General features: G+C 43.5%; 1 protein-coding gene across 1 annotated transcript; it reads right to left on the bottom strand.

Moving 5' to 3' along the window:
* Window positions 1-23,335, bottom strand: LOC308326208 (NACHT, LRR and PYD domains-containing protein 1-like). Its single transcript, XM_080779016.1, has 8 exons — window positions 23,221-23,335; window positions 21,198-23,034; window positions 19,811-19,962; window positions 9,265-9,807; window positions 3,002-3,946; window positions 2,248-2,313; window positions 1,606-1,846; window positions 1-210 (listed from the first exon to the last, which is right to left on the bottom strand). Exons 2-8 carry the CDS (start codon window positions 22,964-22,966, stop codon window positions 204-206), a joined length of 3,723 nt encoding a protein of 1,240 aa, XP_080635142.1. The 5' UTR covers window positions 22,967-23,034; window positions 23,221-23,335; the 3' UTR covers window positions 1-203.
* Between the last annotated feature and the right edge of the window lie 202 nt (window positions 23,336-23,537).

Genomic DNA, 23,537 nt, shown 5'->3' on the forward strand with positions numbered 1-23,537 from the left:
TCTCGTCGTCATACTGTACACCATTTCATTCCGGCCAATCACAATGTGCGTGCGTGTCTCCCCCCCCCCCCCCCACCACCCAAATCCCATGAACAAGCACGGGACAAAGGCTGAGACACAGGCAATATGGACGCCACGGCGAAGGGGGACATCTGGTGGCCACGCAGGGAAGCACAGCACTCCTGGTCCATCAACAGCATCACTTACTTCCTAACAGGAGAAGAAGAACAAGACCGCTGCTGTGAATAACCATATCTGTGCAGAAACACACATTCAGATTTTACGGGGGCCAGTTTCAAATTGCAGCCGTCGGTAGGTGCCCTTTGAGGGCAGTTTTGAAGGAGTCAGGGGATTCGCATGTCTTAATGACTGTTGGTAGGGCGTTCCACATTTTGGTGGCATAGGAGCGAAAATAATTTAATCCCTTGTTTGTGCCGAATCTGGGTTGCACATGGTTTGTTGAACTCCCTCTGGTGTTGTGGGTGTGGACTTCATTGGCATTAAGGAAGTATTTAGACAGGTACATGGGTATCTTGGTGAAGTATTTAGACAGGTACATGGGTATCTTAGTGAAGTATTTAGACAGGTACATGGGTATCTTGGTGAAGTATTTAGACAGGTACATGGGTATCTTAGTGAAGTATTTAGACAGGTACATGGGTATCTTGGTGAAGTATTTAGACAGGTACATGGGTATCTTAGTGAAGTATTTAGACAGGTACATGGGTATCTTGGTGAAGTATTTAGACAGGTACATGGGTATCTTAGTGAAGTATTTAGACAGGTACATGGGTATCTTAGTGAAGTATTTAGACAGGTACATGGGTATCTTAGTGAAGTATTTAGACAGGTACATGGGTATCTTGGTGAAGTATTTAGACAGGTACATGGGTATCTTAGTGGTGTTGTGAATCTTGTGGACCAGACCCATTGCAAGATGCTCTACTCTGTCATCAACCCAAAGCCATTCCAGCCTGTCAAAGTGGACAGGGGTGAGGTGGGTTCGGGGAGTGAGACCAAGTTGTAGCCTGACCAGTTTGTTTTGGGAAGTCTGGAGCCTTGTTTTAAGGGCTGATCGTACATTAATAAATATGTACAGGTTCACAAAGGTTCTCATCAATCTGTAGATTAACATTGTAATGAAAGTGTGGGGCTCTTGGGAATCAAGAGGATGAATTATAATGATTCAAATAACACGGCCCGAAAAGCTCCATTCTCTTGTAACTTGTAAAAAAAAAACGTCGAAATTTATAAAATGTCTTCTAAATTCTGACAGTTTTCTGAAATACCTCATGTTTCTGTATCAGTGGTGCTCAATATTTCATGTCAAGGACCCCAAACATTATATGTAATTGGCCACCGACCCCCATCTGAAAATAATATGTTGTTCCAGGGACCTCCCCAGAAGTTAAAATGTTCACTCTGTAATAATATATATTCAAAGATTCGAGGCACATTCTCACGATTTAAAAACAAAAGACCTACAAGTTCGTAGCTTGTAGATCTGCCATTTTTCAACAGCTAAAGTATACAGTAACATAATGCTTTAAAACACCACAAGGGGCCCCCGCCACAAAATGGGTTAATTAAATGCAAATGACTTACAGATCTTCAAGGAGAGAACGCTCGTATTCCTGGAGAGCTTTGTGCAAAGTGTCTCTGGCTCTGCTGGAGGTCAGGAGAGCATAGATCGCCCTCATCTTGTCCTGAGTGGTGGGATTGGACATCACATTGCTGTAGCCCTCATTGTCTAGGATGTCCTTCTCAAAGAGTACATCTAGGATGGGACCCACGTTCCTCACCCTGTCGACCAGGAAACGCCGATGTTGGTCCACAAAGTGTTTCGCTGAAGTTAAGGAGGATTGAACGTTGAGTTGTTGGTTTTCATTTGACATTGTTTTAAAATGGAAAGTGCCATATAGGAGCTAACAATTCTTATTTAAAAATTGCAATAAAGTGATACAGTTTGTGCTGGTAGTATATATATATATATACATACACATGTCACACACACACACACACACACACACACACACAGTGTGTGTGCGTTATAGATATCGTTATAGATCGTTGCTGCAGAAATCTCTTATATCTTATCTCCTTATTTAAACGTGTTTGTTCATGAATTAACGTCCTACTTGACCTCACTACAGCGTCACGCTAAAACATCCAAAGTAACAACAGATCTACAAGCTAGAGACTCACCTGGTATGGAAGTAACAACAGATCTACAAGCTAGAGACTCACCTGGTATGGAAGCAGCCGCTCCTGTAGATTGTGCTGGTATGGAAGCAGCCGCTCCTGTAGATTGTGCTGCAAGAAATAAAAGTGTTCAAATTATGAACAGAAACGAACCATCGAGGCCCATCTCACCGCGGTGAAATAGCACGGACTGGCAAGTCCCGACATAAACCCCCACAATCCCTACATGTTACACTACTACTGTTTAAGTCCAGACATAAACCCCCACAATCCCTACATGTTACACTACTACTGTTTAAGTCCCTACATAAACCCCCACAACCCCTACATGTTACACTACTACTGTTTAAGTCCCTACATAAACCCCCACAATCCCTACATGTTACACTACTACTGTTCAAGTCCCTACATAAACCCCCACAATCCCTACATGTTACACTACTACTGTTTTATACATAAACCCCCACAATCCCTACATGTTACACTACTACTGTTTAAGTCCCGACATAAACCCCCACAATCCCTACATGTTACACTACTGTTTAAGTCCCTACATAAACCCCCACAATCCCTACATGTTACACTACTACTGTTTAAGTCCCGACATAAACCCCCACAATCCCTACATGTTACACTACTACTGTTTAAGTCCCTACATAAACCCCCAAAATCCCTACATGTTACACTACTACTGTTTTGACCGCGACAGATTGCTATTTCACCGCGTGAGGGATTGGGAGAGTGAGATCGGGTGTTTTCTAGGTGTGTATATTTGAATTGTTAATCTGTGCCATTTCACCGTATTTGGGTGAGAGGGTGTCTTCTGCCGCGAGACTCGCTGTGCGCTGAACGAGTTGGCTCTGTTGTCGGCTCACAGCAGGAGCTGAAAAGTTCACGCAGCTTTCCCACGCACAGACAGAGGTGTCGCAGTCCCTTAGAAGCAGCTCGACCATCTTCATCCTTTTCTCGAAAGTCACTTGAAACGTCGTGATGTAATTGTGATAGCACGATCCGTCGACTTCAAAGCCTGCTCTGTGTGGTTCAATGACGACGGCATCATCCCGATGCGAGGTGGAGAGGGTATATTTCTTCTTTGGGATTAGTACGCAGGGAGGCTTTTCGATGTAACTCTCTTCTCCGTGCATCTCCTTCCTTTCCTTCTTCACGTCACTCAGCACCACATTGTTGGGTAGCAGCAGTACATTCAGCATTGACATGGGGTCATCATCATGCTCAATCGGTGGCGAATAAAACAGTGCCACCAGTGCCTTGATAGGCCTGGGCCCGAACAGCTTTTTCATGATGAGACCAAATAAAGACAACCCGGTTACATCTATGATAACATGAGTTTCTGTGACCACACGGGGTTTGATCAGCTCAACGCCGTCATCATCCACCACGTGGACAACAGACAAGGACTTGCCTCCACCCGTGGAGAGGATCTCACAGTGTGGAAATTGCAACTGACACACGGACCCCTGAGGACCTTTGATGTCAAACAGTGGTCCCGCGGGCCTCTTGCTCAGCTGGGACAGAAGGCCCCGGTGCCACGGGACTGTCCCGTAAGTCACCTCTCCCTCTGTCTCCATCTTCAACCCCAGGCCGGTCACACTGCATTGGAACAGTCCAGCGTGGGTGCAGTGGAACCTGTAGCGTTCCTTGTTTTCCACAAGAACGATGTCGGGTGTAAATGTCTGTGAACTTAGCTCAGTTTCATCTTGGATGTCCAGAGAGGACAGTGAATCTGTAACAGCATGAACTTCCAGAGAGGACAGTGACTCTGTAACAGCATGAACTTCCAGAGAGGACAGTGGCTCTGTAACAGCATGAACTTCCAGAGAGGACAGTGAATCTGTAACAGCATGAACTTCCAGAGAGGACAGTGACTCTGTAACAGCATGAACTTCCAGAGAGGACAGTGACTCTGTAACAGCATGAACTTCCAGAGAGGACAGTGACTCTGTAACAGCATGAACTTCCAGAGACGACAGTGACTCTGTAACAGCATGAACTTCCAGAGAGGACAGTGACTCTGTAACAGCATGAACTTCCAGAGAGGACAGTGAATCTGTAACAGCATGAACTTCCAGAGAGGACAGTGAATCTGTAACAGCATGAACTTCCAGAGAGGACAGTGACTCTGTAACAGCATGAACTTCCAGAGAGGACAGTGACTCTGTAACAGCATGAACTTCCAGAGAGGACAGTGACTCTGTAACAGGACATTCTTCCATCTCGCCATGCAAAGGCATCGTACCCTACAGAGAATATAGAGAAAGGGAAAATAAAATCAGTAATTAGACAAAGATGAACCCAAGACTTTTCCACAGCGTCAGCTCATACAGATGTAATATCCTTGCTAACTGACTGCTGGCTGAGTCCTGACTCTTTGGCCGATGTTATAACATGCGTTGCCAGTAGAGTTGTCAATTTCTGCCCCAACCCGACCCAACCCGACGTTTTCGGGCAGGGCCTAGCCTAAAATGGCTCTGAAAGACACAACAAAGCAGACAGGAAACGATCAGTGTCTTTCCTGATGTTCAGTCACTGTGATTATTGTGCAGAGCAGATGGTTCTGTCCTCACTGTGTCCATGTTGGAATGATGGAGTCTAGAGGGTTCTGTACTCACTGTGTCCATGTTGGAATGATGGAGTCTAGAGGGTTCTGTCCTCACTATGTCCATGTTGGAATGATGGAGTCTAGAGGGTTCTGTACTCACTGTGTCCATGTTGGAATGATGGAATCTAGAGGGTTCTGTACTCACTATGTCCATGTTGGAATGATGGAGTCTAGAGGGTTCTGTCCTCACTATGTCCATGTTGGAATGATGGAGTCTAGAGGGTTCTGTACTCACTGTGTCCATGTTGGAATGATGGAGTCTAGAGGGTTCTGTCCTCACTATGTCCATGTTGGAATGATGGAGTCTAGAGGGTTCTGTACTCACTGTGTCCATGTTGGAATGATGGAGTCTAGAGGGTTCTGTCCTCACTGTGTCCATGTTGGAATGATGGAGTCTAGAGGGTTCTGTCCTCACTATGTCCATGTTGGAATGATGGAGTCTAGAGGGTTCTGTCCTCACTGTGTCCATGTTGGAATGATGGAGTCTAGAGGGTTCTGTCCTCACTGTTTCCATGTTGGAATGATGGAGTCTAGAGCTAAATTCCAATACCGCAACTTTCACACTCGCTCACTCTCCTCGCGTCCTCCACTCGCTCCTCGGCTCCGCCCCCAGCGAGGAGGAGAGGAGGAGGAGAGGATTCGATGCGAGGACAGAGTGGTGGTCGAATTTTCCTCTATAATCGGAATGTACTACGCTGTCATTTCAAAGCGACGGCACATTCCGCGATCACTAATGACGTGTATCAATTCAATTCAATTCAAAGGGCTTTATTGGCATGGGAAAACATACGTTTACATTGCCAAAGGAAAAGTGGTGGAACAATACAGTGCCACACAGCTGGATCACTGGAACTCCGAACAGAGCAGTACAGTCTACAGAATAGACAATTCATCATCTTGTGCATGTAACCGAGGCCAATGTGTATGTATTGGTAACATGTGCAAGGCAAGGCTATTTATTCCTGAAATAGTGAATAAGCGCCAGGATGCGCACACGTATAAATCCCCCACCCCCCCCCCCCTCCTGACAGACAGTCCTCCTCCGACAGTCTTTGCAAATAACGGACACTATAACAGGAATTAGGTATAGTCTCTCTGACTTACATATTCAGTACAGACCACATATAAATAAATACATTTGTCATTCATAGCAGTCTGTGCATTCAGGCATGCACAGAGATAAATTAACTATAGCTTTTGAGGTGCGCACAATATAGCCGGCCTAATTTATATATCCTACTTTTATTATGCTTATATCACACAACGCAATAAAGCCAGTGGCTTGTTGTGGTCCTTTCACTTTCACGGCACAGTGCGTGCGGTGCATGTGTGTGTTGGGTCAGCGACTCAGCCGGCCGGTAGATGGGGGGGGGGGGGGGGTGCATGTATCGGGTTTCAAGCAGTGTTTTCTGTGCCACACGTGGAGGAGGCGGACTTATGTCACTGGAGAAGGAAAAAAAACATGTACACGTGATGTGGAAATCCGCTGCGAGGAGACAAAATACCCCACCGAGCCTGCACCCGATGTACACTCGCTATATGCGGTCTCCTCGAGCCCACTCGGCTCCTCCACTCGACTCTCCTCTCCTCCTCGATGGAGCACTTTAACAATCGGAACGTTAACCATTTCCGGGTCACGCTGGAATGACCCCGAGTGACCGAGTGGGAGTGAGCGAGTGCCCGAGATTTTGGGTATTGGAATTTAGCTTAGAGGGTTCTGTACTCACTGTGTCCATGTTGGAATGATGGAGTCTAGAGGGTTCTGTCCTCACTGTGTCCATGTTGGAATGATGGAGTCTAGAGGGTTCTGTCCTCACTGTGTCCATGTTGGAATGATGGAGTCTAGAGGGTTCTGTACTCACTATGTCCATGTTGGAATGATGGAGTCTAGAGGGTTCTGTCCTCACTATGTCCATGTTGGAATGATGGAGTCTAGAGGGTTCTGTACTCACTGTGTCCATGTTGGAATGATGGAGTCTAGAGGGTTCTGTCCTCACTGTGTCCATGTTGGAATGATGGAGTCTAGAGGGTTCTGTCCTCACTGTGTCCATGTTGGAATGATGGAGTCTAGAGGGTTCTGTCCTCACTATGTCCATGTTGGAATGATGGAGTCTAGAGGGTTCTGTCCTCACTATGTCCATGTTGGAATGATGGAGTCTAGAGGGTTCTGTCCTCACTGTGTCCATGTTGGAATGATGGAGTCTAGAGGGTTCTGTCCTCACTGTGTCCATGTTGGAATGATGGAGTCTAGAGGGTTCTGTACTCACTGTGTCCATGTTGGAATGATGGAGTCTAGAGGGTTCTGTCCTCACTGTGTCCATGTTGGAATGATGGAGTCTAGAGGGTTCTGTCCTCACTGTGTCCATGTTGGAATGAAGGAGTCTAGAGACGCGCGCGCGCACACACACACACACACACACACACACACACACACACACACACACACACACACACACACACACACACACACACACACACACACACACACACACACACACACACACACAATAAAATTATAGATTCCAATGTTAACTTTGAGTGACGATGCTGTGTGTGTGTGTGTGCGTGTGTGTGGGGGGGGGGGGTCATATTCAAATATGGCTATTTTGGGGGTCCCCAGTTCAAAAATGATTATTTTGGGGGTCCCCAGTTAAATTCATTAATAAATATGTACAGGTTCACAAAGGTTCTCATTAATCTGTAGATTAACATTGGAGGATGAATTATAATGATTCAAATGGCCCGGAAAGCTCATTCTCTTGTAACTTGTTAAAAAAATTAACCCATTTAGGCCTGACAGTTTTCTGAAATACCTATATGTTTCTGTATCAGTGGTGCTCAATATTTCATGTCAAGGACCCCAACAATTATATGTAATTGGCCGCCGACCCCCATCTGAAAATAATATGTTGTTCCAGCTCGTGCTCTGTACATCCGATAGCGTTGTTATTAACCCATTCTGACCTGAGATCAGATTCTAAAAATGTCTTCTATATCCTGACAGTTTTCCATTCTGACCTGAGATCAGATTCTAAAAATGTCTTCTATATCCTGACAGTTTTCCATTCTGACCCGAGATCAGATTCTAAAAATGTCTTCTATATCCTCACAGTTTTCCATTCTGACCTGAGATCAGATTCTATAAATGTCTTCTATATCCTCACAGTTTTCCATTCTGACCTGAGATCAGATTCTATAAATGTCTTCTATATCCTGACAGTTTTCCATTCTGACCTGAGATCAGATTCTAAAAATGTCTTCTATATCCTGACAGTTTTCCATTCTGACCTGAGATAAAAATGTCTTCTATATCCTCACAGTTTTCCATTCTGACCTGAGATCAGATTCTAAAAATGTCTTCTATGTCAGTCGCTCTTCGCTCTTTCAAAAATAGCAGACCTACAAGCTCATAGCGCGCCACCGAGTGGCGCGCTACGAGCTTGTAGATCTGCTATTTTTCAATAGCTAAAACACGACATGATGCTAACACCAAAATGGGTTCCCGCCCAAAATGGGTTAAAGTAAGTGCGTTATTATTTTGGGGGTCCCCAGTTCAAATATGATTATTTTGGGGGTCCCCAGTTCAAATATGATTATTTTGGGGGGTCCCCAGTTCAAATATGATTATTTTGGGGGTCTCCAGTTCAAATATGATTATTTAGGGGGTCCTCAGTTCAAATATGATTATTTTGGGGGTCCTCAGTTGAAATTAAATCACACTGTGGAGACTTTAAGACATTCTGCCCCCTGGTGGTTGGACTCTAACACTTCACCCGACAGTGACGATCTTCTTTATTACATTTTAATTGTATTGAGTCTTAATTTAGTCGACTAAGACTAGACTAAGACTAAATAATGTACAAATGACTAAAATAGGACTACAATTAAATGTGTGTCCATTATACTTACTGCTCACACAGACACGCTGAGGAGGAGCAGAGGGAGGACCAGAACCAGAACCCAGCATAGAGAGGTCCAGTGTGTGTGTGTGTGTGTGTGTGTGTGTGTGTGTGTTACGTACGTGTGTGTGTGTGTGTGTGTGTGTGTTACGTACGTGTGTGTGTGTGTGTGTGTGTGTGTTACGTGTGTGTGTGTGTGTGTGTGTGTGTGTGTGTGTGTGTGTGTGTGTGTTACGTACGTGTGTGTGTGTGTGTGTGTGTGTGTGTGTGTGTGTTACGTGTGTGTGTGTGTGTGTGTGTGTGTGTGTGTGTGTGTGTGTGTTACGTGTGTGTGTGTGTGTGTGTGTGTGTGTGTGTGTGTGTGTGTGTGTGTGTGTGTGTGTGTTACGTGTGTGTGTGTGTGTGTGTGTGTGTGTGTGTGTGTGTGTGTGTGTGTGTGTTACGTGTGTGTTACGTGTGTGTGTGTGTGTGTGTGTGTGTGTGTGTGTGTGTGGACGTGGTCTGGAATTAAATGTGTATGTGTCCATTATACTTACTGCTCACACAGACACGCTGAGGAGGAGGAGGAGGAGGAGGAGAACCAGATCCCAAACCCAGCATAGAGAGGTCCAGTGGACCTGGTCTGGAAGGTGTACAGGTGACTCAGTGAGTCAGAGCATCCTGTGTAGAAGGACAGAGTCCCAGCGGGACGGTCCACATACACCGATACTCTGTTGGAGCCTTTAGAGGGACTGACAGTGAGGACAGTCGTCTGTCCGTTGTGTTCGACACGGTAACTGGAACCACAGTTCAGACTCCAGGACTTATCATTCAATCCAAACAAACAGTCACGACCACGTCCTTTCCTGCTGATTGTTCCGTCAGCCACTGCTATACGAACGTCTCCACTGCACTCTACCTCCCAGGAACAGCGTCCAGTCACACTCTGTGAACTCAGAACTTGTTCATAGAAATCAAACCTGTCTGGGTGTTTAGGAGGACGCTGACCCCCTGACCTCTGTGACCCCAGTGTGACCTTCCTGTTGTCCTCAGACAGAGAGAGGTCACAGTGTGCTGTGTTTGAGTCCAGTGTGAGACGCTGGAAATCTGATGAGAAAACAACACAGTAAACATTAAATACATCATTCACTGACTGACACCGACATGCACGCACGCACACACACACACACACACACACACACACACACACACACACACACACACACACACACACACACACACACACACACACACACACACACACACACACACACACACACACACACACACACATCTACAAACTCACTGCAGTATTAATTTTGGCAACAGATTTAGTCCTATATTAGTCATTTGTACATTATTTAGTCTTAGTCTAGTCTTAGTCGACTAAATTAAGACTCGATACAATTAAAATGTAATAAAAAAGATCGTCACTGTCAGAGTCCAACCACCAGGGGGCAGAATGTCTCTCCACCCCTGGGCAGAGACATTCTACAGTGTGATTTTATTTGAACTGGGGACCCCAAAAATAATCATATTTGAACTGAGGACCCCCAAAATATTCATATTTGAACTGAGGACCCCCAAAATATTCATATTTGAACTGAGGACCCCCAAAATAATCATATTTGAACTGAGGACCCCCAAAATAATCATATTTGAACTGGAGACCCACAAAATAATCATATTTGAACTGAGGACCCCCAAAATAATCATATTTGAACTGGAGACCCCCCCAAAATAATCATATTTGAACTGGAGACGCCCCAAAATAATCATATTTGAACTGGAGACCCCCCAAAATAATCATATTTGAACTGGAGACCCCCCAAAATAATCATATTTGAACTGAGGACCCCCAAAATAATCATATTTGAACTGAGGACCCCCAAAATAATCATATACGTCCAGTTTTAATAATCAACATTGACAAGCACTTGGAATTGTAGGCATTCCATTTAGTTTGAGTCATTGTGAGCTTGTACATCTGCTATTTCCACAATATTTTCCACTTTCTTACACTATTTGACATTTTTGGCCATCTGGGGACCCCCCACAATAATCTGGGGACAACCCCCCCCCCCCAATCACCTGTCTGTCTCTATGTGTCTGTCTCTCTGTGTACCTGTCTATCTCTATGTGTCTGTCTCTGTGTGTACCTGTCTGTCTCTGTGTTAATGTGTACCTGTCTGTCTCTCTCTGTACCTGTCTGTCTCTCTGTGTACCTGTCTGTCTCTGTGTGTACCTGTCTGTCTCCCTGTGTACCTGTCTGTCTCTCTGTGTACCTGTCTGTCTCTGTGTGTACCTGTCTGTCTCTCTGTGTGCCTGTCTGTCTCTCTGTGTGCCTGTCTGTCTCTCTGTGTACCTGTCTCTCTGTGTACCTGTCTGTCTCTATGTGTCTGTCTCTGTGTGTACCTGTATGTCTCTGTGTTAATGTGTACCTGTCTGTCTCTCTCTGTACCTGTCTGTCTCTCTGTGTACCTGTCTGTCTCTGTGTGTACCTGTCTGTCTCTCTGTGTACCTGTCTGTCTCTCTGTGTACCTGTCTGTCTCTCTCTGTACCTGTCTGTCTCTCTCTGTACCTGTCTGTCTCTGTGTGTACCTGTCTGTCTCTGTGTTAATGTGTACCTGTCTGTCTCTCTCTGTACCTGTCTGTCTCTCTGTGTACCTGTCTGTCTCTGTGTGTACCTGTCTGTCTCTCTGTGTACCTGTCTGTCTCTCTGTGTACCTGTCTGTCTCTCTCTGTACCTGTCTGTCTCTCTCTGTACCTGTCTGTCTCTGTGTGTACCTGTCTGTCTCTCTGTGTACCTGTCTGTCTCTCTGTGTACCTGTCTGTCTCTCTGTGTACCTATCTGTCTCTCTGTGTACCTGTCTGTCTCTCTGTGTACCTGTCTGTCTCTCTGTGTGCCTGTCTGTCTCTCTGTGTACCTGTCTGTCTCTCTGTGTACCTGTCTGTCTCTCTGTGTACCTGTCTCTCTGTGTACCTGTCTGTCTCTATATGTCTGTCTCTCTGTGTACCTGTCTGTCTCTCTGTGTACCCGTCTTTCTCTGTGTGTACCTGTCTGTCTCTCTGTGTACCTGTCTGTCTCTATATGTCTGTCTCTCTGTGTACCTGTCTGTCTCTCTGTGTACCCGTCTTTCTCTGTGTGTACCTGTCTGTCTCTCTGTGTACCTGTCTGTTTCTCTGTGTACCCGTCTTTCTCTGTGTGTACCTGTCTGTCTCTCTGTGTACCTGTCTGTCTCTCTGTGTACCCGTCTTTCTCTGTGTGTACCTGTCTGTCTCTCTGTGTACCTGTCTGTTTCTCTGTGTACCTGTCTGTCTCTATATGTCTGTCTCTCTGTGTACCTGTCTATCTCTATGTGTCTGTCTCTGTGTGTACCTGTCTGTCTCTGTGTTAATGTGTACCTGTCTGTATGTCTCTCTCTGTACCTGTCTGTCTCTCTGTGTACCTGTCTGTCTCTATGTGTACCTGTCTGTCTCTGTGTCTGTCTCTCTGTGTGTACCTGTCTGTCTCTCTGTGTACCTGTCTGTCTCTATATGTCTGTCTCTCTGTGTACCTGTCTATCTCTATATGTCTGTCTCTCTGTGTACCTGTCTATCTCTATGTGTCTGTCTCTGTGTGTACCTGTCTTTCTCTCTGTGTACCTGTCTGTCTCTGTGTTAATGTGTACCTGTCTGTCTGTCTCTCTCTGTACCTGTCTGTCTCTCTGTGTACCTGTCTGTTTCTGTGTCTGTCTCTCTGTGTGTACCCGTCTGTCTCTCTGTGTGCCTGTCTGTCTCTCTGTGTACCTGTCTGTCTCTCTGTGTACCTGTCTGTCTCTCTGTGTGCCTGTCTGTCTCTCTGTGTACCTGTCTGTCTCTCTATGTGTACCTGTCTGTCTCTCTGTGTACCCGTCTGTCTCTGTGTGTACCTGTCTGTCTCTCTGTGTACCTGTCTGTCTCTCTGTGTACCTTTCTGTCTCTCTGTGTACCTGTCAGTCTCTCTGTGTACCTGTCTGTCTCTCTGTGTACCTGTCTGTCTCTATGTGTACCTGTCTGTCTCTCTGTGTACCTGTCTGTCTCTCTCTTCCCTTCCCCAAAATAATCAAAGTACAGCATAGAGCACAGTACAGTACAATACAGTACAGAGCACAGTACACTACAATACAGTACAGAGCACAGTACACTACAATACAGTACAGAGCACAGTGCAGTACAGTAACTATAACAGTAAATGTATAGTTGCACCGCTCAGTTCACACAGGTGTGATTTATATTTCCGGTTGTCTTGTATGTTGTTAAATGGAGCGTGGAACCATGCCAATGACCGACACGGGAGATCACTTGTGATCTGCACACATCACGGCTCTGCACCACCTTTCATGCATCGCACGTCAGAACTGAACTTATGCCAATATAGACGAAATACATGTTGTTTACGACCAGGTTAGTGAATGAGGCCCATTGTTTCTGTCAGACCACATGACCTCATCTTGATGTGTTAAGGACCAGGCCAAGAGCACAGAGTAGAGAGCACAAGAGTTTTCAGGACAACATCAACCAAGTATACAGTGTATAAAATGTTAATGTAGACACAGATACTCACGTTTTGTAATGAGTTGACTGATCAGTTGAGGATTAGTAAGCCAATCTTCTCCTCCATGTTTGACTCTGTAGGAAGTAGAACAACAAACAATGCATCAATGTCCAACTGTCTAACACAACGTCTCCACTAGCTGACACTACAGTGTTTCACTCTGTAGGAAGTAGAACAACAATGCATCAATGTCTAAGGGCCGTTTGCACCAAGAAAGATTAAATAAAGTTTAGTTTAGTGTTAATCAGGGATTTGTTGATCAAGGATTAATTTTAATTCGAGTTGTGTTGCACCACTTAATTTTAAGCATTGCTCAACAGATCTGTGAATAAATCCTTAACCTGTGATTAAAATCCATTAAACTGTGATTAAAACTTTAAACTGTGATTCATTCATGGATTAAACTTTGTTGTGTGTCCGCCATCTTGGTTTTGCGCTGTAAATAAACAGCAGCAGTCGTGAGCATCATTAGCATTACTATTTCATTCATATTTGAGAATGTTTAAATTATAGTGCCTGCAGCAAAAATATATATAATAATAAAAGTCGTCTCGCTCGCTAAAAAAAACAACAGACGTATGGTCACTCCGTGGTGCGTGGTAGGTTTATAGATCTGTTCCGTCGATCACACACACCACCACTTCCTCCGATAGTTTCCCAAACAACAACAAACATGTAGAGGTATATATGCTGCCATGTTGTTTTCAATTAAACCTCCTCTCCTGCTGGTTTAGAATTAATCCCTTATTGATACTTAAATCAAAGTTTAAAGTAGTGGTGCAACAGGATTGACATTAATCCAGGTTTACTGTGAAAATTAAAACCAAGATTAAAAAAACAAAACCAAGATTAAAAGGATGGTTTAAAACTAAACCGGCCCTAACTGTCTAACACAACGTCTCCACTAGCTGACACTACAGTGTTTCACTCTGTAGGAAGTAGAACAACAATGCATCAATGTCTAACTGTCTAACACAACGTCTCCACTAGCTGACACTACAGTGTTTCACTCTGTAGGAAGTAGAACAACAATGCATCAATGTCTAACTGTCTAACACAACGTCTCCACTAGCTGACACTACAGTGTTTCACTCTGTAGGAAGTAGAACAACAATGCATCAATGTCTAACTGTCTAACACAACGTCTCCACTAGCTGACACTACAGTGTTTCTCCTGTCATTATCTTGGCCCTGCAGCTCATCCAGACATACTCACTGCTGCCCAGTTTGGATCTCATCACCTCCTCAGACTCCACCTTAACCCCTATAGCACTCCACTGTCCTTTTATACCTTTGAGGCACTGCATTGTGTTGTTGTTCTTCTCATGATTTGTGACTTTGGGCTGTATCGTATCCCATGTCTTACCCGCAAGCATTAAACACTTTACGTGAATTACTCATTTAGGAGCTTCCACTATGCGTAAACGTTATCTTGCGGCCACACAACCCACTATACATGTTTGCGGCTGGAGGTGTGTCTGTACGCGTGTTGATGCGCTTTCCCTATATTTGCTATCTTATGCACACAGGTTTAGGACAACGGAAATCGTCTCTTCAAACCACCCGTAATGTGAACACACACAACAACCCTCTGTATCTAATTTAAATATATTCCAAGGCAGCACGCGTTGCTCTTCCATAAGGTTCACTCCAGGTATAATGGATTATGGTACCTGGCACACTGATTGGTTTAAGTTGCGTAACGCCCAAACCACACCTATGCATAATGTAACGGGTAGCGGAGGTGTTTTAAGGATTTAGACTGTGGCATAAGATAGCTAATTTAATGGGGGAACGCCTCTTACACAATGCTAAATCCCCAAATTACGGAGAAAGTGCCCCTGACGCAAGATAGGGCCCTTTGTGGCAGAGATACACTGTTAAGGGAAACACTGCACTGTCCAACATGGACACAGCCCAAGTCTACTCACTGTCCAACATGGACACAGCCCAAGTCTACTCACTTGCAGTTCTCCAGAACTGAATCATTCACCACGTTGAGGCTCAGGTCCAACTCTCTTAGGGAGGGATTAGAGCTTACAGCTGAGGCCAGAGCTTCACAGCATCTCTCTGACAGGAAGCAGTTAGCCAGTCTGAAACACCAGATTAAAACATACATAAATTAATTAATGAATGAATTAATAAATGTTTAATTCGCCGTTTTTTAATAATACGTTTTAAAAATATCGGATTTGTCGTGGACATATTATTAACCCATTTTGGGCGGGAACCCATTTTGGTGTTAGCATCGTGTCGTGCTTTAGCTATTGAAAAATAACAGATCTACAAGCTCATAGCGCGCCACCGAGTGGCGCGCTATGAGCTTGTAGGTCTGCTATTTCTTTTAAATCGAAGAGCGACTGACATAGAAGACATTTTTAGAATCTGATCTCAGGTCAGAATGAAAACTGTCAGGATGCAGAAGACATTTTTAGAATCTGATCTCAGGTCAGAATGGGTTAAGAAACTTGATAACTGTGGCGTAGCTACAGCGGGTCGCAAGACAAAAATAGCAGATCTACAAACTCCTCAACGCGTTGTGAGAAACGCTGTTATATGATGAAGTAGCCGATACCTTCGCCGTAAAGAGATTTTACACTTTGAAACATGCTTGGGGTAATTTTAACGTCTACTCAGGCACATAGGCTTGGGTTACCATGATATCAAGCTTATTAATACATTCTCACCACAGCATTCATATTATATTAACATAATACAGTACATAATAAAACAGAAGTGATAATTGTCTTTGTCTCTAATATGTCAACAAAATGAAACCATACTTTTGAACCTGGCTTTATCTGATCTTCAGATTTATCGTCCCGGAATGTATGCAAATTAGCACATATAATTCCTAATTTCCATATTTAAACATATCATTTCAACATATCATTTCAACAAAAAAATCTTAGACTTAATATAATTAATCAACTGGAGAAGTTTCATTGTGATAGCTATTAGTTAACTTTTTTCCCCTATTCACCTACCATGTCTCACCATCAAGCTTATGAATACATTCAGCATTCATATTATATTCACATAATACAGTACATAATAAAACAGAAGTGATCATAATAAAAGTGGTAAATGTATCTTACTTTAGAACTTCCAGTCCACAGTGTGGGCTCTTCAGTGAAGCACAGAGCTCCACTAGTCCTGAGTCCTGCAGGTTGTTTTCACTGAGGTCCAGTTCTCTCAAATGGGAAGGATTAGAGCTGAGAGCTGAAGACACAGCTTCAACACCTGTCTTACTGAGTTGACAGCCAGCAAGTCTGTAAATGCAGATTAAATAAGAGATTATCAATACAAAATGAATGATACCTATAGTTCACTGTCATGGAAGTTAACTGGAACAAATCTAGTTATCTAGTATTTAGAGTGTGGAATAGACAACACCATGACAGCACAGAATAACAGAAAGATAACAATTTAGATATCAAAGACTATGAAGACTGAATGTTAGTTTGATTTCACCCAATATTATGAAAAAGAAGATCATAACCTCTCAGATGTTATTTTATTTAGCGGCCAACTAAGAACATAAGTGACGGGTTGGAACAAGCATTTAAGGCGAGACATGGCAAGTGAATTCATGATCTTTCAATTTTGTGCTATTTTGCTTCCTAAACATGTTTTCTTTCAAACTAAAGCAAAATAAACGTTCAAAATACAGATTTAGATGTTTATTTTAGTAGTTTATTTTAGCCAATGATAGCTCGTTTTGCTGGGTGAAAATCCACCCTCTCTATTTTCATGATTGGTTGTTGGTACAAAGGAAGTGACCATATTTGGATCCAACCACAGTCAGCTCGAGGTCCAGACCTTTCTAATGATATATGGCATAATACGTTGATGCCAAGGTTTGGATGAGATATTTTGTCTCATACGTAATAGTGGCTTCAAATAAAACGTTTTGGAATTTTACAATACAAATCTTTAAAGGCCGTTTTTCTCAAAATGAGTTTTCCTCATACCTGGGACAAAGAATCTCCACTTCAGTTGCACTCACATACACCTACACAGTCACATACACACAACTTTACAGGCTTATTCATAACTATATTCTGCAGGAACTTACAGAAGGGTTTGTTGATTTCTCATTCACAGCCTGATTTACATCACATTTTATTCGTAAAACATGGCAAATATTTGTTTTTTTATGCCTGTTGACACTATTTTCTGATTTGTGGAGTGATAATTAGAGATATCGAAAATCCCCTAATTGTCTTTGTCTCTAATATGTCAACAAAATGAAACCATACTTTTGAACCTGGCTTTATCCGATCTTCAGATTTATCGTCCCGGAATGTATGCAAATGAGCACATATAATGCCTAATTTGCATATTTAAACGTATCATTTCAGAAAACTTGTAATACAAAAAGTTTTAGTCTTAATATAATTAATCAACTGGAGAAGTTTCATTGTGATAGCTATTAGTTAACTTTTTTCCCCTATTCACCTACCATGTCTCACCATCAAGCTTATTTTGACCTGAGATCAGATTCTAAAAATGTCTTCTACATCCCGACAGCTTTCTGAAAAAGCTATGTTTCTATGTCAGTCGTTCTTCGATTTTTCAAAAATAGCAGACCTACAAGCTCGTAGCGCGCCACCGAGTGTCGCGCTACGAGCTTGTAGATCTGCTATTTTTCAATAGCTAAAGCATAACATAATGCTAACACCAAAAAGGGTTCCCGCCCAAAATGGGTTAATACATTCTCACCACAGCATTCATATTATATTCACATAATACAGTACATAATAAAACAGAAGTGATCATAATAAAAGTGGTAAATGTATCTTACTTTAGAACTTCCAGTCCACAGTGTGGGCTCTTCAGTGAAGCACAGAGCAGCTCCACTAGTCCTGAGTCCCACAGGGCGGTTTCACTGAGGTCCAGTTCTCTCAAATGGGAAGGATTAGAGCTGAGAGCTGAAGACACAGCTTCAACTTCTGTCTTATTGAGCACACAGCCAGCAAGTCTGTAAATGCAGATTGAATAAGAGATTATCAATACAAAATGAATGATACCTATAGTTCACTGTCATGGAAGTTAACTGGAACAAATCTAGTTATCTAGTATTTAGAGTGTGGAATAGACAACACCATGACAGCACAGAATAACAGAAAGATAACAATTTAGATATCAAAGACTATGAAGACTGAATGTTAGTTTGATTTCCCCCAATATTATGAAAAAGAAGATCCTAACCTCTCAGATGTTTTTTTTTTTAGCGGCCAACTAAGAACATAAGTGACGGGTTGGAACAAGCATTTAAGGCGAGACATGGCAAGTGAAATCATGATTTTTCAATTGTGTGCTATTTTGCTTCCTAAACATGTTTTCTTTCAAACTAAAGCAAAATAAACATTCAAAATACAGATTTAGATGTTTATTTTAGTAGTTTATTTTAGCCAATGACAGCTCGTTTTGCTGGGTGAAAATCCACCCTCTCTATTTTCATGATTGGTTGTTGGTACAAAGGAAGTGACCATATTTGGATCCAACCACAGTCAGCTCGAGGTCCAGACCTTTCTAATGATATATGGCATAATACGTTGATGCCAAGGTTTGGATGAGATATTTTGTCTCATAATAGTGGCTTCAAATAAAACGTTTTGGAATTTTACAATACAAATCTTTAAAGGCCGTTTTCTCAAAATGAGTTTTCCTCAAACCTGGGACAAAGAATCTCCACTTCAGTTGCACTCACATACACCTACACAGTCACATACACACAACTTTACAGTCTTATTCATAACTATATTCTGCAGGAACTTACAGAAGGGTTCGTTGGTTTCTCATTCACAGCCTGATTTACATCACATTTTATTCCTAAAACATGGCAAAAATTTGTTTTTTTTATGCCTGTTGACACTATTTTTTGATTTGTGGAGTGATAATTAGAGATATCGAAAATCCCCTAATTGTCTTTGTCTCTAATATGTCAACAAAATGAAACCATACTTTTGAACCTGGCTTTATCTGATCTTCAGATTTATCGTCCCGGAATGTATGCAAATTAGCACATATAATGCCTAATTTGCATATTTAAACGTATCATTTCAGGAAACTTGTAATACAAAAAATCTTAGTCTTAATATAATTAATCAACTGGAGAAGTTTCATTGTGATAGCTATTAGTTAACTTTTTTCCCCTATTCACCTACCATGTCTCACCATCAAGCTTATTTTGACCTGAGATCAGATTCTAAAAATGTCTTCTACATCCCGACAGCTTTCTGAAAAAGCTATGTTTCTATGTCAGTCGTTCTTCGATTTTTCAAAAATAGCAGACCTACAAGCTCGTAGCGCGACACTCGGTGGCGCGCTATGAGCTTGTAGATCTGCTATTTTTCAATAGCTAAAGCATAACATAATGCCAACACCAAAAAGGGTTCCCGCCCAAAATGGGTTAATACATTCTCACCACAGCATTCATATTATATTCACATAATACAGTACATAATAAAACAGAAGTGATCATAATAAAAGTGGTAAATGTATCTTACTTTAGAACTTCCAGTCTACAGTGTGGGCTCTTCAGTGAAGCACAGAGCGGCTCCACTAGTCCTGAGTTCCACAGGTTACTGAGGTCCAGTTCTCTCAAATGGGAAGGATTAGAGCTGAGAGCTGAACACACAGCTTCAACACCTGGCCTTCTGAGATTACAGCCAACAAGTCTGTAAATGCAGATTAAATAAGAGATTATCAAAACAAATGATACCTAGTTCACTGTCATGGAAGTTAACTAAAACATCTCCTATCTAGTTATCCAGACATAAACAGTATTGTGGAATAGACCAGGGGTTCTCAACCTTTATGGCCGGGGACCCTCAGGGATGTTTTGGCCATGTCCCCCCCCCCCCCCCCCCCCGCCCCCCCCCCCATGAACTAGTTCAGTTCATCATTCAATATTTTGAACTAAAGTTCATGGTTCCAAAAAATGAACAATTTTAGTTATTTTCCTTTTGTTTTTCTAAATGATTGCCGCAGCCCATAGCCATAGAACCACAGACTTTATTCCTATTGGGAATAACTTTGGGATTAATAAAGTTACAACTTTTACAATTTCTCCATTACCATTAACCAAATTAATTCCATATTATATATTTGTTTTACATTTTGGAAAAGATTGCTGTGGAATGCCACAGAATTCTTAATCCTTTTCCTAGTCTTAATTATGGGCCAACTTGTGAAAGCGGAATGCTTTTATTGTGAAGACATTGAAGCAGTCCTGTGCATGCAGACAGGGTTGACATTGAAGCAGTCCTGTGCATGCAGACAGGGTTGACATTGAAGCAGTCCTGTGCATGCAGACAGGGTTGACACTGAAGCAGTCCTGTGCATGCAGACAGGGTTGACATTGAAGCAGTCCTGTGCATGCAGACAGGGTTGACATTGAAGCAGTCCTGTGCATGCAGACAGGGTTGACACTGAAGCAGTCCTGTGCATGCAGACAGGGTTGACACTGAAGCAGTCCTGTGCATGCAGACAGGGTTGACATTGAAGCAGTCCTGTGCATGCAGACAGGGTTGACATTGAAGCAGTCCTGTGCATGCAGACAGGGTTGACATTGAAGCAGTCCTGTGCATGCAGACAGGGTTGACATTGAAGCAGTCCTGTGCATGCAGACAGGGTTGACATTGAAGCAGTCCTGTGCATGCAGACAGGGTTGACACTGAAGCAGTCCTGTGCATGCAGACAGGGTTGACATTGAAGCAGTCCTGTGCATGCAGACAGGGTTGACATTGAAGCAGTCCTGTGCATGCAGACAGGGTTGACATTGAAGCAGTCCTGTGCATGCAGACAGGGTTGAGATCGGGAAAACATGGAATCGGCTGTATAAAATGCTGCTGGATTCGATGCGACGTAACATGACGTGATTGGCAGTCAAGTCAATGTGTTAACTACTAACCGAGCCTTTCTGCAGTTCCTCACAGCTGGGACCAGTCTCCTTCGCCCCTCCTCTGATGCGTTGTATTTGTCCAGGTCCAACTCCTCCAGAACCTCCTCTGACATCTGCAGCATGACGGCCAGAGCTGAACACTGGGTCTCAGACAGTTCCTCTGATCTGTTCTCTGACTTCAGGAACTGTTGGATCTCCTGATGTAATGAGTGGTCGTTCATCTCCATCAGACAGTGGAAGATGTTGATACATCTGTCAGGAGAGACATCTTCATCACGTAACATCTTCTTCAGGTTCTGGATGGCATTCTGGATCTCCTCTGGACTGTTCTTTGTCTGACCCAGCAGGTCTCCTAGCAGACTCTGGTTGGACTGCAGTGAGAGGCCATGAAGGAAGCGGACTAAGAGGTCCAGGTGGCCATTTTTACTCTCCAGGGATTTTTTCACGGCAGCTTCCAGGAAGTCTGAGAGGGAAATGTCTGAGAGGGAGCTGTATCTCCTCAATCTCTTGTATTCGTCTCCCAGGAATGTCTTCAGGACCTTCCTGTTCTTCTGTGTGAAACAGTGGAACAGGTAGACTGCAGCCAGAAACTCCTGGATGACCAGATGAACAAAGCTGTAGACCGTTTTCTGGAACAGCACGCTCTCTGTTTTGAAGATCTGTGTGCACACTCCTGAGTACAGCGCGGCGTCTTTCACATCAAGACCACACTCTTCCAGGTCTTCTTGGTCGAACACGATGCTACTTTTCTTCAGGTGTTTAAACGCCAGCTTGCCCAGCTTCAGAAGAACATCCCTGTCAGTCTTAGTGAGCTGCTGTTGAGTCCCCTTTTCTTTGTCTTTCTTGTTCACATCATGAGTCCCGTCATACTTCTGCTTCTTCGTGTTTGTCTGAACCAACAGGAAGTGGCAGCACATCTCAGTCAGGGTCTTGGGCAGCTGTCCTATCGTGGTGTGTGTCCTCAACATGTCCAGCAGAACGGTAGCAATGATCCAACAGAAGAGTGGGATGTAACACATGATGTGGAGGCTCCTCCATGTCTTCAAGTGTGAGAGGACTCTGTCGGCCAGCTTCTCTTCACTGAATCTCTTCCTGAAGTACTTCTCCTTCTGGGGGTCTGTGAACCCTCGCACTTCTGTCACCATGTCAACACATGCAGGAGGGATCCGATTGGCTGCTGCGGGTCTGGTGGTTATCCAGAGGAGGGCCGAGGGGAGCAGGTTCCTCTTGATGAGGTTTGTCAACAGAGCATCCACCGATGATGTCACTGTGACATCAGAGATGATTTCATTTGTGTCGAAGTGCAACGGAGACCTGCTTTCATCGAGGCCATCGAAGATGAAGCAAACTTTCCAGGCAGCGAGCTGCTCTGCTGTGACCTTCTTTAACGTTGGGTGGAAATCATGGATCAGGTTGAGAAGACTGTACTGCTTATCTCTGACCAAGTTCAGCTCCCGGAATGAAAAGGGAACCAGGAGATCTATATCTTGATTCTCCAAACCTCTTGCCCAGTCCAGAGCAAACTTGCGCGCAGAGAATGTTTTTCCGATGCCAGCGATGCCATTGGTCAGAACTGTTTGGCTGGGTTCCTCTCTACCAGGGAGGATGATCTTAAAGACTTTACAGCAGTCGATTGCATCGTCATGGAAGGTCTTCATGTTGGAAGTTCTCTCAAGCTGTATCACCTCATGTTGGCTATTAACCCCTTCACTCTGTCCCGCTGAGATGTAGAGCTCTGAGTAGGTGCTGGTGACGGAGTCTCCAGACTCTTCCGTCATGTGGTTTTTCACTCCATCAAGACTGTCCAAACTGACCTTCAAACTGACCTTATAATCATTCAAATCATCTGAAATGAGAAGAAAATGTATGTTTTATTATAACTATACACCTTTACGGCACAATTTTACAACACAATAGGCTACCAGTTGATTTTTTCCCAGAGTTTAAAGTTGTTTAGCTTCATTATTTGCACTTGAATATAATTGTTGATACAGACAATAGTTAGAACATCCAATGTATTAGCATATTTTACCTTGTCCAGGTGTGGTTTGACTGGGTGTCTTCAGTCCAGGTGTGGTTTGACTGGGTGTCTTCAGTCCAGGTGTGGTTTGACTGGGTGTCTTCAGTCCAGGTGTGGTTTGACTGGGTGTCTTCAGTCCAGGTGTGGTTTGACTGGGTGTCTTCAGTCCAGGTGTGGTTTGACTGGGTGTCTTCAGTCCAGGTGTGGTTTGACTGGGTGTTTTCAGTCCAGGGTTCTGCTCAGTCACAACGCTGTGGACATGAACACAACATTTATTATAATGTACCTACATGGTGGCCCAGTGGCAAATATGCCTGCAGTTCTATGTA

Source organism: Protomyctophum bolini (genome assembly GCF_963924005.1).
Source record: "Protomyctophum bolini genome assembly, chromosome: 2".
Taxonomy (NCBI): Eukaryota; Metazoa; Chordata; class Actinopteri; order Myctophiformes; family Myctophidae; genus Protomyctophum; species Protomyctophum bolini.

What these genes read in the sequence shown, in the direction of transcription:
- LOC308326208 (XM_080779016.1), bottom strand. Translation starts at nt 22,966, where the DNA reads ATGACGGAAGAGTCTGGAGACTCCGTCACCAGCACCTACTCAGAGCTC. An exon ending in AGGAACTGCAGAAAGGCTCG is followed by an intron (nt 19,963 to 21,197) that starts GTTAGTAGTTAA and finishes CTGCATTTACAG; the next exon opens with ACTTGTTGGCTGTAATCTCA. An exon ending in CTCCTCCTCAGCGTGTCTGT is followed by an intron (nt 3,947 to 9,264) that starts GTGAGCAGTAAG and finishes ATGCTGTTACAG; the next exon opens with ATTCACTGTCCTCTCTGGAC.